The 17,761-nt window shown below is 35.2% G+C and overlaps 1 protein-coding gene across 4 annotated transcripts in view; it reads right to left on the bottom strand.

Annotated features, from left to right (window-relative positions):
• Positions 1-17,140, bottom strand: part of LOC145265423 (coiled-coil domain-containing protein 57-like) — a 146,831-nt gene extending 129,691 nt beyond the window's left edge. The window contains exons 1-4 of one of the 4 annotated variants that reach the window (XM_080121251.1): positions 17,011-17,136; positions 16,651-16,761; positions 5,493-5,580; positions 3,543-3,647 (exon numbers count right to left, since the gene is read on the bottom strand). In XM_080121251.1, coding sequence (XP_079977377.1) covers positions 3,543-3,634 — 92 coding nt within the window. In that variant the 5' untranslated portion in view covers positions 3,635-3,647; positions 5,493-5,580; positions 16,651-16,761; positions 17,011-17,136. Of the gene's footprint in view, positions 1-3,542; positions 3,648-5,492; positions 5,581-16,650; positions 16,909-17,010 lie in introns of those variants that run through there. The other 3 variants (XM_080121253.1, XM_080121252.1, XM_080121254.1) reach the window with 3 other exon arrangements.
• Positions 17,141-17,761: the final 621 nt, after the last annotated feature.

Here is a 17,761-nt window from a genome sequence, read left to right as displayed (position 1 = left end):
TAATAAAAACTAAAAAAACCATTAACAAAATAAACTTTACCAATAGTAGTAACATCCTGAAATGTTTGTAAAGTTATTAAAATAATTAACCAATGAGAAAAAAATATGTATATATATATATAAATAAATTGTCCAAAACTAGTTAGATTAATCTATCCCTGATGATGAATCCAGAAAGATTGGAAAAGACTTGGACTTAGGATAAATATGGTGATTTCATCAGCCAGTTTCTGCTAGAAGTGAAGACGGTTATTTGGAAGTTGGAAAGGATCAGAAATAGAATTATTAGACAAAAACGTCTATTTATTTAATGAAATATGCCTAAGAGAAAAAATGCTGCCTATATATATATATATATATATATATATATATATATATATATATATGTATGTGTGTGTGTGTGTATATAACTACTTAATTTACTTACATAAAATTAATATACGAAAGTATAGATTTATGCATAAACTTTAACTATTTACTTCAAAAGTGCTCAATATGTAGGTAGAGCTAATTAGTAATTTATAAAATATATATGGCTACACTGAATATTCCGCGTTTCATCCACTCTAGGACTATTCAGGCTTATGCGCGAATTTGTGGTTGTTTATCGTTTTTATATGCTCTTCTTCTATTGAGATTTTAGTTAGCCAATCAGCTTTCTAGTATCCACCGCGCCCTTCCTATCAGCCACTGGGCATGCATTTATCAGACAAAAGATCTGTTTTAAAACTAGGTTAGTGTTTTTTCTGGGTTTTTTTTATTGTTAGTTTATATATAAATATATATATGTGTACATACATATATGTGATCGTTTATGTATATTCATGTTTATTTAATTTATTTATTTGTTTATTTTCTATTGCTTTTGTTAGTTTTAAAACTATTTTGTATCACTATCCTAGATTAAATTTTATCTTGTGAACACAGTTATTTGCTATTTCTCTTCTACAGTTTAATAGATGCTGGGGTTCTTTAAAGTACAGGATAGCAAATTTTTCATGAAGGCATAATCTACATGGGTCGTCTAGGTCCCTACACGTGGTAGCTTGTCTTATTATTTTCCATTCGACTACCGGCGAATGTCCGCTTTCTTTGAGTTCCCAGTATTTATTCGCTAGTGTTGTTTTTTATATATGTGTGTGTGTGTGTGTGTGTGTGTGTGTGTGTGTCTGTGGAAATGTGGAAATATGTTTCTTCAATTGTATTTCACTTTTTATTTCTACCTATTCTTAATTTATGAAGCTCGATGTAATTACAGAGCATATAATAAATAAATGACAAAAGTCTATATTTCAAATTTCAAGATGTTGATCATCAAATCATTTATTCCTTTAAGTTGACATGCACAATTCTATCAATTCTATGTATACATACTCATATATATATATATATATATATATATATATATATACACACAAACACACACACATATGTGCATACACATATACATATGCATACACATATATATATATGCATACACACATATATATGCATACGCATATATATATATGCGTATGCATATATATATATGCATACACACATATATATGCATACACATATATGTATGCATATATATATGCATACACACATATATATGCATACACATATATGTATACATACACATATATACACATATATACACACCTATGCATGTACATACACACATATAGGGTGGAATGATAAAACTGTCGACCTAGAAAACATGTCATGATTCCATTTCCTTTAGTTAATAACAACAAGACCATTACCAGCACCTGCTGGATTTCCATGAATAACAGAGACATGCCAAGGGTGATGAAAACAAAGTTTCTTGCCATGGTTATGGTCTTTTCTGTGGTTTCAAGTAAGACCCACCTAACATCTTCAAAGTCAGCTTGAAAGTCAACATCAAAGTGTACCTGGACATGCTGAAGAGTGTGGTAATCCCTTGGTGAAATCAGGTACCGCTGGCCGACCCACAAGTCCAAAGAGACCCAGGCTATGACTTTGTACCCTTCTCTTATTGGCTCCACTCCTCTCCCAACCCGAACCCGCTGGACTACTTCGTTTGGTCATATGTCAAGAACATCACCAACATGACCTCCTACAACATCAAAGCCAGCCTGATCGCCAAGCTCCTGCCAGCGCTTGTGGAAAAGGCATGCTCCCATATCGAGGCAGTGATTGAGGCTGAAGGCAGCTACATTGAATAGATGTCAGCTCTACTACATAATCAAGTTACCTGAATGGATTTTTTCAATAAAAGTTTTAAAATAGAAATGTACTGTTGCTTTTTTTAGGGTGACACTTTTATCGTTCCACCATGTACACACATATATATTCACACACACACACACACAATCTGCTTATTATACAAACATTATTGATTACATATGGGCATACATGTTTCAGTGGAGTCCCAATTCAGGGGAAACATTTGACACCTGTTTCAATATGAATTCTTTATTGATGAAGTGTTGTCCCTGAGTTGGAACCCCACTGAAACATGTATGCACATATTTAACCAATAATGTTTGTATAATAAACAGACTATATACCAGCTCTGTCCTGCATTGAACACCTTTTCATAATCATTGGAATTACATCTAAGAAACCAATCGATACAACCGATACATATACACATACAGGGTGACCCCAAAAAACGGACCCCAACTCTAATTAGGCCCCATTTCTTAGTATTTTGTCTGAATGTAATGAAACTTGGGTCATAACTAGTTTATTATATTCAAAACATCACATCAAAACACTGGGGTCTTTGGCCTTTTTTTCTCCGTTCTACAGCATATGTTCTAGATGGCCTCCATTTAGCTTTTGTTTTTTTTGGTTCACCCTGTATATATACACATATACACACATGTATATATGAATGTTAAATTTTGTGAATATTTACACATTCACATAACAAAGACAATATATATAAACAAAAGAGACACTATTGTTTGAAAATCACAATTGCAACATATTTAACTAAAATCTCATTACATTTTGTTCAATATAATAAATAGTTTTACAAAGTTTTAGGAAGTGTAAAATCTATTTTATTTTTTGGTTTAAAAAAATTTCGTTCTTTTCTTTAAAAAAATCACTTAATTTTTAGAATATAAATTTATGTTTTATAAAATTTTTATGATGGAAAATTCATTTAATAATTTAGCGTAAGTCTGTTGTTGGTCATTTTCTTTTAAACTTAAAAAATGACATTGTAATGACATTGTAATGACATTGTAATGAGGCAAGGATTAAAGATTGGGGACTACTCTCTAGTATTCTGATGAAAAAATTCAGTAATTAAAATTTAAGAATGTGCTTTCATTGTCATAGTTTGTGTTTAACTGTACCAACATGCAGAAATTTAAATGTACTGTGAACAAACATCTCCTTTAAGTATAGCCGTTATGTATAAGTGGTAATTATGCCTCATTTGGAGTGAATAAAATTAAAAAGCAAATTTTTTTTAAATGAGCAAGTTGAATGTTAGAATTAAATTGTAGTTAATTTTTGTCTCATGAAAAATGTTTTTGGAAAAGTCTAAACGTTCTCACCTCATCCGAAATGCTTTGTACCATTCTTGTTCTTTCTCGGCCACAAATTGTTTCAAGTTTTCCTTGGAAGCTGATGTCTTTCGCATGTTCATACAAAGTTAAGAACTGAAAAAAAAAGTAAACCTTGATTAAAACTTTAAACTACACAAATGTGCTTTCATCTATGCATAACCTAAATAGAATAGCTACATACCAAATTTAGAGACAGGTATGTAAAAATAAGTTTAAAATACAGAAGTTTACACATTAGATTAAGTTAAACAGAAAAGTAGAAATTTCTCTTAGAAATTAATCAAATTTAGAATTAAGGCTACATGTCAGAATATTGCATCATAGACAGGAATTCACTGATGATATATAGTGGATAAGCTGATTAAATCTTTCTCTTTTTTCTGGAATACAAGAAAGAGTTAGAGCAGTCAAATTTAGGACAACATTCCATTGTGGAAGATGGGTTGGGCGTATTTTATTTATATACTGTATACTGAAGAAAAAAAACATGAGTATTGTTAAACTCCATAAGAAATTGTGTTGTTTTAAATAACTTTTACAATTGCTTTTAAGAAGAAAGAAATGACTGATATAAGAAGAGAGAAAGAGAAGACCTCATTATCCACTGAGCAACACCAGCTGCATGCCACAAAAGATATTTTTTAAGATCTGCAATCAAAGAAAAGTTTCATTTGCAATAATAAAAAACGTGATAATTTGACAAAAAAATTTATCGTGACTATTTTTGCATGTTTATTCATTTTTCTTAAATATGTTGTTCACTGGCTGAAAAGAGACCACTTTATTGGTTTGATAGCAACTAAATAATGAGCAGAGGACAGGCTAATCATTAACAGGTTTATTCAACAACTTTTTATGGAAGGTGAAAAGGTTCTTATTTTGTTAAATAGTATTGATGCTGACAAACATTTCACATTTCAAAACGGATATTACCATTAACAGTAAATGTGGCATGAGTTTAATACTAATTCAAAAATGAGCAGAATTGAATTGCAATGGATGAAGTGTAATCTTTAATTTATTCAACAATTTACAGAGCAAGATGGTAAGGTAGAGGCCATTGGATGCATGATGTAAGGCGCATTTGTTTACTTTCTAAAATAATTTTGCTGACGGATGACTATGATCTGCACTATCATTAAAAAGATGATAAAGAAGATGCAATGAATTACACACCAGTGAGCCTCGCCTTCATCATTTCAAAATCGATGGAAGTTTTACTCAAGTGAGCAATCATAGCTCATCTCACATCTACTGCTACCATTTTTTCATCTCAACATGGTTTCATTCCAAAACTTTCATGTCTCACAAATTTACTTGTTACACAAGAATGGGTGATGAGATACTTCTGACATTGTCTTTTAAGACTTTATCAAAGCTCAACATCTATGGTCTTCATGAATCAGTTATAAACTGGATAAGATCCTTTCTTAGTGATCGGACATACAAGGTTCAGATACCTGGCAGTTTTTCATCTGAAATGGATGCTTGCGATATTGTTCTTCAAGGTTCCATGATTGGCCGTATTCTCTTCCAACTCTATATCAATGACATGCCAAGAATGATTGGTGGAAACATGCTCCTATTTGCAGACGATGTCAAATTAGTAACTTGTAGAAGCAAAATTAATAATCTCAAGCCTAAACATGCCTGGAAATTGTCTATTCAATGGGATTTAGGCCTTAATGTAGATAAATGCCGTCATATTACAATAGGTTCTCTTTCCAATTTGGCTCTTACTTTCAGTGATGACACTGTTCTGTTCAAGGAGGTGAATGAAACAAAAGATCTTGGCCTTCTGGTTGACTCGTCCTTCAAGTCATCTAAACATTCAAGCTGCTAACAAAGCACTCTTTTCACTCTTTACCACTCTTTCTCTACATGGCATAGAAGCACAATTGTTTTATTTCTCATATGAAGCCCTTTCTGCAAACTCACCTCTGAAATAGTTCTCCCTTTTTATGTCTCCCTTGTCAGACCACTGTTAAAATATGGTATCCAGGCCTCGTCCCCATATCTAATACATCTGGAAAGAGATCAAAGACTGCCTACTTGAATGATGCAGGGTCTATCGAATAACTGTCTCAAAAAGCTTAACTTTTCTCCTTTGAGTGTCAGCAATTACGCTGTCATCTGATTTTGGCCTACAATCTCCTCAATGGTGATATTAACTACTACACCAGAAAGAGGACTACGCGGACACTACAAAAAATCATTACATTTTAATTGAATTGAAGGAGGGTTGCATTCTCAATCAGAATGCTTGGAATAAACTTCCAAGTAAAGTAATAAATGCACTAACAATGGCAACAATTTAAGGTGAATTTAGACTTAAATGCTCGACTACTGTGTCCTCTTCCCTATATATTTTTACACTCTTTACCACTCTTTCTCTACATGGCATTGAAGCACAATTGTTTTATTTTTGCCAAATAAATTGAATTGAATTGAACTGAATTAAAACTGTCATGGTAGATCTCCTTTTTTCCAAGGGCGATAAATCTCCTTTCTTTTATCCATAAAAAAACATATCAAACCAGGATCAATAAAATATAGTAATGCTTAGCTTGTTTACAAAAGCATTAGTACTTTCAGTTTATGCTACAGGCATTTCATTATAAACCATTCAGGAAATTTTGTGATTGCTGAAATCCATACAGAAACTAAGCGAGATTTTGGTGCGATCTCAAAGAATAGATTAAGTGACCTAGTAGAAAGTCACAATGTATGCAACGGTACCTGGAAAAATATGATTAATTCTTCAGTTCTTATGGTGAATATTTTTATTTTTCTAAGCAGATAAATTATATCCTCCATTGTCAGACAATCAGCTTCACATAATCCAGAAACCAGTAGAAATTATGATGACGATGAACCCTAACCTGTACCTGCATTTCCATTCAATGAACCTAAACCTGGACCTGCCTTTCCATTCAATAGGCCCAGCATAGAGCTGCCTTTCCATCCAATAAGCCCCAGCTCAGAACAGTCTTTCCATCAGATGAGCCCCAGCCCGGAACTGTCTTTCTATCCAATGATTCATTTCCATCCAATGAACCCCAGTCTAGACCTGCATTTCCCTAAAGAAGTATCCTAAAGAACTCTAGCTTGTAACTTGCAATAGCATTTTGTGAATCTCTAATAAAAAAAACTTCTTGATTATAAGAGTTTTTCCTGATTTTTTTTGGTTGTTTTTCCTCCAAATTATAAAAATATAAAATTATTAAATTTAAAAAAAATCTTTTGAAGATTTCAGATTGAAAAAAAAATGAAGAAAAAATAGTTTCCATATTTTAAAATTTTAACATTATATATATTACATGTTTTCATGCTTATCTTAGCAGAAAAAACTTCCTGCCACCCAAAAAATATTAAACAAATATATAACTAATTAGTTAAAAAGAAAATTGTCTTTTTTTAAATCATTAACAAATAATAAAATTAAACTGCTTTTTGTAATTGGAAATTTACTGGTTTTTCTTTTTACAAATAATCAAGTCAACTTTATTTCATTGAAATTTTTTTACAAATAATCAATTTTTTTTTGTTTATTATAAAAGTTCTTGTCTTGAAAATATTTGTAAATAGCCTAATAGTATTTTTGGCAATTTATAAAGATTGCGATCATCGAAGAATATGAGAAAGCATTTGAAATAGTTTTATGTTGTTTTCATTTAATATTAATAATTTTTTATTATCTCTATATCATTTATTGAATTATATTATTATAGAAACGATTTTTTCCCTATAACTTTATAGGATAATAAATAAACATATTCAATGCATTTTTATGCTCGCCACTTGCAGTTACTACTAAAACATATTCCTGGCACACAATACATACATACATCTGTCCTTGTTTAATAATAATAATAATTGTTTAATAATTCTTACTTTTTTCCTAGAGAGCGTACAATCTCAAATACGTAATTCCACTGCAAGAGTAGCAAGAGCTTCTACTCTAATCCAATTCAGTCCTTATCCGTAACCCCAAATAGCTGCTTACTTTTATTAATAGGTTAACTTTCTCGCATGTAACCAGTTTATAATTTGATTTTTACATATTAATATTTACTGCATAATACATTATTGTTACAGATCATTTAGATTAGTGATGCAGTGTAATCGGCAACATCAATCCTATGCAGCGGACCATGACTCCTGGTGGGTCAAAGTCCAGAAATGGGTCCAACTGAGCGAGGAGAGAAGAGATGAACAGTGGGAGGAGAAGAGAGGCAGGCACAAAAGGACGGCAGCAGCAGCACCGGCAGAGCCTGACGGAGGGTATGCAACAGAATCTGCCGCTCACGCATCAGTCTGCTCAGTCACAGCAACAGTTGCCACCACCCATAACAACCTTCAGGCGCGATTCTCCATCGTCTATCTAGACGGAAGGATGCCAACAGCAACAAATCATTTAACAACATTTGGTTTCATGGTATAACAGTTTAGACCGAAGCTACCAGTTCACAATAGATACTGCGTACACTTACTTTGAACAGAGATTGATAGGAGAGTGTAAAAAAACATGGCTAACTTTGCATACAAAATCCATGCAAACAAACTGTGTTTTTACATATCGTCCTATTATTTGGCTTCATTTACTTCAATTTCGAAATACAATTAGACAAACGTATAAAAATCATTGCCCATACATGTACACTGGACCTCATAGCAGTTCTAACATTTATATATAGACCTGTTACAGATTTGGCTTGTACAATTCTAAACAAAACCCAACTATTAAACAGTGACTAGTACAGTAGCCCAAATGAATCAAAATAGTATCTCCCACATCTCTTTGCATCCTTAAGAACATACAATGATTTTAGATGACTACAGACAGCCTTACAAATTCGCCACTTTGTTTTCACTTATACTTGATGGACAGAATCTTTAATAACACTGAACAATTTATAAAAAACAACAAAAAATCTGGAATACAATTTTATTGCAACGAAACTAAAATAGGAATCATCCTAAATAACTGAAATGAATTTGTTTTCTGTTTTTCTCCAAATGTTTTTTTAGACATGTTAATTGGGGTACAGGAGGCTCTGGAAGAGGTAGCACCTTTGTAGCTCAGCGACTGCACCGTTCGGGAGTGGATGAGTGTCACTGGTCCACAACCATCTCCTAATCTCTCATATATGGCTCCACATTGCCATACCAGGTTCCTTGCTTCAGCAGGCAAGCAAAACCATGTAGGAAGCGCCACTGCCTTGTGGTTAGCTGTTGCCTCAGCAAAGACCAGGGGAAACAACCCCTATAGAAAATTTTGGGGTGTAGCTCTGCAGGCAGGTCAGTGTGATACTTCACACTGTCTCTGGCGGCTACTGTGGTTGAACTGTTCCCACCATTCTTCTGGAGTATACTGGCGAGATCAGAGAGGGGGATATTGATGCTTGGGCAACTCAACTTCTCCATACGAATGCCCAGGCTTGTGCCCTGGAGAGACAACTTCAGCTACACAACCAATCAGAGGAATGGTAGTTATAAGCCCAAAGCTAGATTGATGTACAGCTAGGTGCCAGGGGCCATTCCTGATGGTGTGAGAGGTTATTCAACTCTATCAGACAGCTATGGCCCTCCTTAAGCTGAGCAGCAAGTAAGGTCCTGTCCCGCCACTGGCCACCTGCCTCAGTGGGTGTATGGATCTCTTCTAAAAAGTGGACAGATACTAATGCACCAAACAATCAAACTGAACTCAAAAAGAAATCAGCACTGAAGCTTGTCCACACAATGCTGACCAGCTTAACAAATGATCTCCACTCCATCTCTGACATGCAGAAAACCACTGTCATCAATAAAGAACAACTATGCCTACAGATAGATATTGCTGCCCTGAAAGAAATCTGTATCGCAGCCTCAGAGAGCCAGACTACACTTTTTTTGGCAAGGGAAGAAAGAAGATGAAACAAGAGAGCATGGTGTTGGCTTCACGGTAAAAATCTCTCTCCTCGACAAGGTCCAGTAAGGTCAAACTGCAATTGCCCGCATAATGTCACTATATGTCAACACCACAGACGGACCTATCACTCTAATATGTGTCTATGCTCCAACTATGTCAGCAACCAATGACACGAAGGGTGCATTCTACAGCGAACTTGATGCTTAGATTCAAAATTTCAAGAATCATTAAATCCTGATTGAGTGATTTCAATGCTCGAGTTGGGAATGACAACATAGCTTGGCCCACCTGTCTAGGACACTTCAGAGTAAGAAAGTGGAATGAAAATGAACAAACATTACAAGAACTCTGCTCAATGCACGACCTCTGTGTAACCAACACTTTTTTCTCTACAAAACCCTCCCTGATTTCGTCCGCCACCTCAATAGAGGTGGCACATAATAATGGTACTGGCTCAGCTTCCTTCTTCATGGTCTCATACCATCTCTGTGGCACCCGAGTGAGCCTATCAGTAAGGTTGCAATTCAAAGTGACCAGTACTGCATCCACAGACAGGTTGTACCCTGTTACTAGCTTTCTTATGGTCTCCAACCTCCATATGATCAGCATCTCAGTGACTGCCTTAGTGTGAACCCTGGTCTTGCCTGTCAGTGTGTTTGATATCTAGTAGTATACGCATAGAAAATCAGTGTGTATGCATGGTGCCAGATTGATGCCTTTTATCACCGCATTGAGCTCTGCCAGGTTGATAAGAGCAGCATCATTTGCCAGTCACAACCAACAGACATCCTCAATCGCGGCCCCATTCTTCTCCAACAGCACACCAATCGCCAGAGAGGTAGTATCTACTCACACTTTCAGTTTGTCTCCCTGCATGCACCAGCCTCCTTTGGTGAGATAATCCTGCTTTACCTTTCCAATGGTCTCCTTCACCATGCAAACCAACAGATCATCTGCTGTTTCATCATCCCAGCCTTTGGTGACTGCGTTTGCCCCCCCCCCTATGATGCTTGTTGCCGCACGAGTCCATCCACACACTGGTAGGTGCCCCACAAGTTTTCCACACAGGAAGACTACTGCTCACCTCATGAAGACATCGGGCACTTCAGGAACTACAGTTACATGCCTCCATTTCAAAGTCCCTTGCTCCTGTCAAACGTTCAGGCCCAAGATACAGGCGTCATCCTCAAAACGTTCTGGGTCCTTGCAAATCAAACCAAACTCAGCCAGTTTGGACCTTACACGTGATGATGACATGTCTTCATTTACATAAATGTCATCAAAGTATGCCAATGTCCTCTCTTTTATTGTTTCTTCCTGTGACAACACAGCGTTGACAATGATCTTTCATTATTTGGGGTGCCACATTCAGCCCGAAGCCTAGTCTGATAAGGTAGTACCTCCTGCCAACAAGCACCACCATCTGAAATGGCCACATCATTTCACTCATCCGGACCTGCAGGTTATCTTTTCTTAGATCCAGCAGGGACACATTGGAACCCTGCTGGCATCATTCTCGTAGCTTGCTGGCACAAACGTCAGCATCAGCTGTGAACACATTAACATGCGCGTTTAGTTCACTGTAGTCCATCACTGGCCTCACCTTTGCTTTGTTGTGTTGAGCAACTGCCATCAGTGGGATGAGGCCTTTGGGAGGTCTAAGCTTCTCATAGGGGTAGAGAATTAACTAGCCATCCTTAATCCAATCGCAGAGTTCCTCTTTGTATGCAGGCTTCATTTGGTCGGGAACATGGTACTCTGTTACTTCATTATGCAGTTTGGCTGGTTCTTGGTTTTCCAACTACTTCCATGAGGTTGTCCAAGCTTTCTGCTGCTGGTCAAATTTGACAATAAAGTCTGGCTGGTCGATCTGCGTTATGTGAGCACCACCTAGGGCTCTGATGGCATCATAGCATTTTTACATTTTTGCAAGTCAAAGCTCAGCAGTTTTTCAAGCACTACCAGCGCCTCAATGTTAGCCGATATTCCAGTTCTTGTACGAATGTCTACAGTGCCCACTCCGTAACATGTCCGCGTCTCTCCACTGAGAGTGGTCACCCTGACATTCTTCCTTTTCTAAGTACGGCGGAGCTCTGCGTTTACTATGGTGCGAGAGGACCCGAAATCAAGGAGTGCTGAGCACAATGTCTCATTTATATAGACCTGAATGATCGGAAGCGCCTTGTCTAATTTCTGCTTGGGGAAGAGGTCAACGCTGGCACCTTATCCCCAACCCCGTTTCCCGCACAATCATCACTTGGTGTGGACTGTGCAGTAGTGACTACCGGTTCTCTCATCTTATAGGTATTCTTCATCACAGTCCTGGCTCGGTCTACCAGGTCATTAAGGGATAATGAAGCTTTGCTTGAGCTAGCTCACAGGAGTTGCTTTGCTCCGGTTGGGAGTGCTGCCAGAAATTTGCATGCCAAGGCCTGCTCAGGTAGCCCACCAAAAAACACCATCATTTTCGTAAGCTCGGCCAGATAAACGTTAACAGTTTTGCCTGGATGTAAGGTTTTTGCCTCAAATTGCTTTCAAGCAGTGGCGGGGTCCATAGCAAACGCCTTGTATAATGCCGCCTTGATCCTTTCATAATCCTGTTTTTCCTCAGGACTAAGCTGTTGATATACTATGAAAGCTCCACCGGACAGACGTAGAGGAACCACGTGTTCAATACTCTTTACGCTAGACAACAGGCAATGTAGTTCCACCTTCTCCACCCAGTCAAGTACCGGGGTCGAGCCATCGAATTCTGGTATTAATTTAAAGTCAGACTTCTCCCTCATTATGCCGAAATAGCTTGCAGTTAAATGGGCTGGTAAACAGCAAAAAATAAATAAATGAATAAAATAAACAAAAAGTTCACAAATAGAATTCATCACTGTATTTCCTTCTCGCAACTTTCTCTCTCAACTTCCAGCATGCGTCTCTCCCTCACCTCTGTCAACAGGCATATTATTAAAAAACTGACTGCATATGTGTGCCGTGGGCGGTATGATCTCGTGTGATTCCATGAGACTACACCTTATAAAGCCACAGCCACTATCTTTAATCTCTCTCTCAGATCCCACCTGAAGGTAAGTCATATAGCCACACGTGGCTATATGACATACGTGGGCGCTTTCTTCTTTGATTATTACATTTAACTCTACAAAACATAATAGCCAAAAATGTAGATTTTTTAAATTTTTTGGGCGGGGGAACTATACTAGGTAAGATAGTCCAAATTTACCCTTTTTGTTATTGTCAATTTTTAACAGTATCTTGTGTTTAGTAAATTGTTAGATGAAAGTACAGAATAGTACATCATGCTCCCAACTTCCCCATGTTAAGAATGAGTTTTTAAATAATTTCATTATTTTAACATGGTCCGTATTCTGCATAAGTATCTTTTGTTTGTCCAAATTAATTTACATTTAACTGTTTCTATTTACTTGCCTCCCCACACAAGCAAATTTAGACACAAGGTCAATTCTTAATGGGGGAAACATCCATCTCCTCCAAATGGGGAGAACTCTGGGTTGGAACAAAATAAAAAACATTAAATTTAGAAGGATTTTTATTCTTCCAAAATGTTGAGCTTTAAACATCGAACTTTGAGAACAAGCTTTGTTTTTTGATTATTAGACTTTACTTCCATTATTCATATTTTACACTTTTGCTGCATCCATTAATAAGTAGTGCCTAGAAGCAGTTTTGTAAAATACACACAAAATGATGATGTCACCGATTCTATGGCAAACACTGGAAGTTGCTACTGATCACTTAATACAAAAAAATTATTATTCATTATTTTATGAAACTCAAATAAGAATTAGTACAAAAATAAGGTTTATAAATTATATTTTTTGGTTTACATGTACATGTAAACACAAGTAAATTTTAAGCATATATTCATTAGCATATTTTTTTATAAATTCTCCCAGGCAACGCTGGGAAATAGGGTTTGCTAGTTAATGAATATTAAATGAGGAATGATTTCGAATTACAATTTGTGTTTAATTGTTAGATAAACACGACATCAGGCCAAATTCGATGTCCCTTTTGTTTAGCTTGAGCTTCTTCGCATAACGTGAACAAATTTCAAAATGCTCTTTCCAATTTTAGATCCATAATATTCACTGTATTTTAATGGAAATGATTTCTTGTTTAGTGCTATACAGCAAAAATAACAAAATAAAACTATTTTTAAACCTCTCGCATCCTTCAACCTGACTTTAACCCTGAGAGAGAAAAACAATCAAGGAGTTTGTTTTACTATACACATAGATACGAAAAAGCTGTCAAAAAATAAGAATATAACAAAACCCACTCTATATATGTCAGCCTATGTCACGGTAACATATATTGAGTGGGTTTCTAACAGTATTTTGTATAGTTTTTAGTTTGAACTCATTTTCCCAAACTTAATGTATTCAACAGCTAGCATGCTGCCATTTGTCTTGTTCACATATAAACACTGTATGTTTTTCGAACTGAATAAACATTTTACATTAAATAAAAAGACTAAAAACTTATCCATTTATGTAGAAAAGTAACTATCTTGCTTTTAATAACATTTATTTGTTTTTTGACAACTTTTTCGTATCTATGATGATAGTAAAACAAACCCAAAATAGCTTATACAACTTTTTTTTTTTTTTTATTATGATCGCTTGTTGCAAGTGAGGCAGTTTATTGATGCCGGCGCATGATTATTTATCCGTAATCACCTAAAAAAGAATGACATTTTTCCTTTCTGGGTTTTAAACCTGCACTGAATGCCTACGCTACAATAATATCCAACATTTAAAATGTTATCACTCTTTTTTTTGTTTGTTTTTATTGGTGTAATGATTTAAATAGATATATTGAAGATGTTAGCTCCCAATTCCTGCTTTCCGGCTGACTACAATATGGTTGTGTTCAAGTCTAACGTAAATAAGTTCTTGATGAGCCGTTCTATATAAGTTATCTAATTTACCAAATTTTCATTACTAATGATTACTATATTGTCCAATTTCTACTGTACACTCTTTAACCCTTATCCTTGAGTGGCCTCTTGGCCTTGATAAGTGGTGATGCCTATGTAAAAAAAAAAAAAAAAAGGCGGCTATTGATTTACGATTAATTTTGTTTGTTTTTCGTAGCGGTTACAAGTCAGTTATACGTTGTGAATTGTTAATTTGTAGTATATTTCAATGTTGTGTATTCATTTTTTTGTGGACTTATCTCCATAGTTGTTGCTTCACCACGTTTCGACCAACTCATCCTCTGGCCTTTTTCAGGTGGTTAACTGGCACGGGATAGGAATGCTGAGTCTTGTAACTGTATCCCAGTAATTACTGCCTTCCATAGTTGTTGTTGTTTCACTACGTTTTGGCAAACTAATCCTCTGGTCTGTTTTGGGTGGGATTGAAACCACTATCTTCAGACAATGCTCACCTAGAGACTCAACACGTCTATCCACTGTGCTACCGGGTCTGTGACGCAGTGTCAGAGGATTATTTGGTCAAAACGTGGTGAAACAGTTTCATAATTTGCTATGTTTACATTTGACTGTTATTCTCATCTTCATAGTTGTTGATAACATGAGAATAACAGTCCGCAAAAAAAATGAATACAAAATTATGAAGCCTCATCTCAAAGAATTCCAAAAAGTAAAATAAAAAAATAATATATATTTTCAACTTTATTTTTAATAAAACACTGTTCGATTTTATTTGTTTTTATTTTAATTACAAATCCATATAATCAAACCCACCCTCAGACACACGCCATCTTTAAAACTTGTAAAAAAATTCCAAAATGAATGTTATTTAATTTTTTTAAAGAAACAAAAACAAAATACCCTCTCTTAGCCCAACCACTAATTATAAGTCCGAAAGAACAAAGAGTAGTTTATATAAACTAGCATCTGTTTGAAGGGAGGTCTTTGCCATTCGAACTTAATGTTTGTGTTATTTATTTTAAAACGCTAGTCCTTAATGATAATTAGGGATATTTGCAAAATAAAAGTTAAAAAGGAAAAAGAAATCCGCAAAAATAAGAAAAAAATTAAACATTCTTCTTGAAATCTAGAAACTCGAGCATTTTAATTGAGAAATGAGTGTTTGTGCAGAATAGTGGATTTTGAAACAAACGCATTTCAGGTGCAAAGATTATGTATCTACGTGTCATGTCGGAATTAATATAAATTCCAAAAATTATTACAAATGGTCCAATAAAAGATGTGCTAGATCTATTTTTTGGAAAAAAAATGGGGTAATTGTACAGTTTAATCAAGACATTAAAAAATGAAAATATCGAGAAAAAGTTATATTGTACGTATCCGTTTAGAGTTCAGAAGATTTCCGAAAAAAAAATTCATTTAATTTCATCAAGTAGTTTTGTTTTTTTTGTTTTGTTTTTTTACAGCGGATAAACACGTTCTTATGAGAGCGAGTTTGAATTTGTTGCCTACGCCACGGGGACATAACCTCAGTTAAAGCGCCGACACTCCCTCCCCATCTTTATTACTAGCTTTTCTTCCTAAAAATCGAACCTTTTGCTCGGTATCATAACAAATTGTTTTTTCGCTGTAAAAGAAAACTACTTGATGAATTGCGTGAATTTTTTCGGAAAACTTCGTTCCATAAGGATACGTGCAATATAAAGTTATTTCGGTATTTTCATTTTTTTAATGTCTTCATTAAACTGTACAAGTACCAAAAATCGTAAAGATAAACGATCGGAAATTTTCTGTGTTCAATGGCGGGTTTCAAGGAAAGCATGGGAGATAAGTCAGTTTGTCATATAACATTTATCGGACAGCTTTTACACATTGAAATATACGATAAAACTTTATAATTTAAATTTTATTTTTTACTTGTAATTATTTTTCAACGATCATTTTTCGTAAGTTTTGGAATTTATACTAGTTTCGACATGATAATAATGCTTTCACCTGAATGTGTCTTTTTCAAAATCCATTATTCTGCACAATAATCAAGAAATGAAAAGGAAAGCAGAGGAAAGAGTAATCTGAACGAATGGAGAAAGATTTATTAATTTATCATCGCTACGAAAAACAGATAAAACTAGTCGTAAAGAAATGTCCGACTCATTTTGGGAGTTAAAATATTCAATATAGCCTTCTCTTTCGAAAAGCACAATAAAATAAAATTTGTAAATAAATAATTAATGAACACTTTTTTTTTTTTTTACCTTTTTTGTTGTTCCTTTAAAGAAATTCACACTGACTTTTTATCTGAGAAAATCAGGATCAAAAACATTTCACTTGTTGCTGTTTTAAGTTTTCATTTCCAATTTTTAAATCTGTGAATCAAATAAATTATTCGATCAAAGTTTTTGTTTATTCACAAGGATAATATAATTCAACATAATTAATAACAGAAAAATCTACGTATCAGTAAAAAGAAAGCTGAAAACTACATAACACGTCCAAACATGTTTGAATTGAGAAAAGAGTGACCCGTTTCCTAGTACGGGTGGCCAAAAGTGAAACAAGCAAAACTATACTTTAAAACATTGTTTAGTTCAATTATAATTGGGGAAATGTCTCACCTATTTTGTTTGGCGTTTCGCCTAAATTTTTGGATAAACTAGATTACACTTATCATTCGTTTTTATATGCTATTTCTAATCTCTTTCCTTTTCATTCTCTCGCGTTCTTTTTCTTTTCATTCTCCCTCCCTCTCTTTTCATTCACCTCCTCCCACTATCTCTTATCAATCGCCCATTATTTACTTCATTCGCCTTTTGTGACGTCATCCACTGAGCACGATGACAAACAAAAGATAAAATAACCAGATCCATAGTTCGATAAGTATACCAAACTTTAGTGCTATTAATGCTTTTAGGGCACACCCAAATAAATAATTCGATACAAGCTTCTGAAATGACAAACGCAACAACTTCATAAAATGTAACACAGAAAGGGTTTATTGAGGAGAATGGGGTATTTTCCTTGTAGAAAGCTGAACTCTGGCACCTGGTATTATCGCGGTAGTTATTCCAGTGGAATCGTCGATACCGTAGAGATAACACCGAGGTGGAGAGAGAGAGAAGAAAAGGAGGTCCGTTCCGTTTGGTGTCTCTCAGCTTAAGAAAAAGTTGTTCTTCTTCAAACCGTATGCTGGCCGATTTCCTTTGGGGATAGAAAGTATCAATGCGCCATACCCATGACTGGTCAAGATGTGGCCGAATAGCACAGGGGAGAGGCATTGATTCGAGGAAGAAAAAAGTCCCATTTGTTTCTGCTACATAAACCCCTGCTTAGGCTGAAAGCCGACAGAGAAAAAGGAGCATAACAAAT

Source organism: Euprymna scolopes, chromosome 40 (assembly GCF_053919585.1).
Source record: "Euprymna scolopes isolate OS-2025 chromosome 40, ASM5391958v1, whole genome shotgun sequence".
Classification (NCBI taxonomy): Eukaryota; Metazoa; Mollusca; class Cephalopoda; order Sepiida; family Sepiolidae; genus Euprymna; species Euprymna scolopes.
Note: the sequence above shows the minus strand (reverse complement) of the source record. Positions and strands in the feature narration are given on the sequence as shown.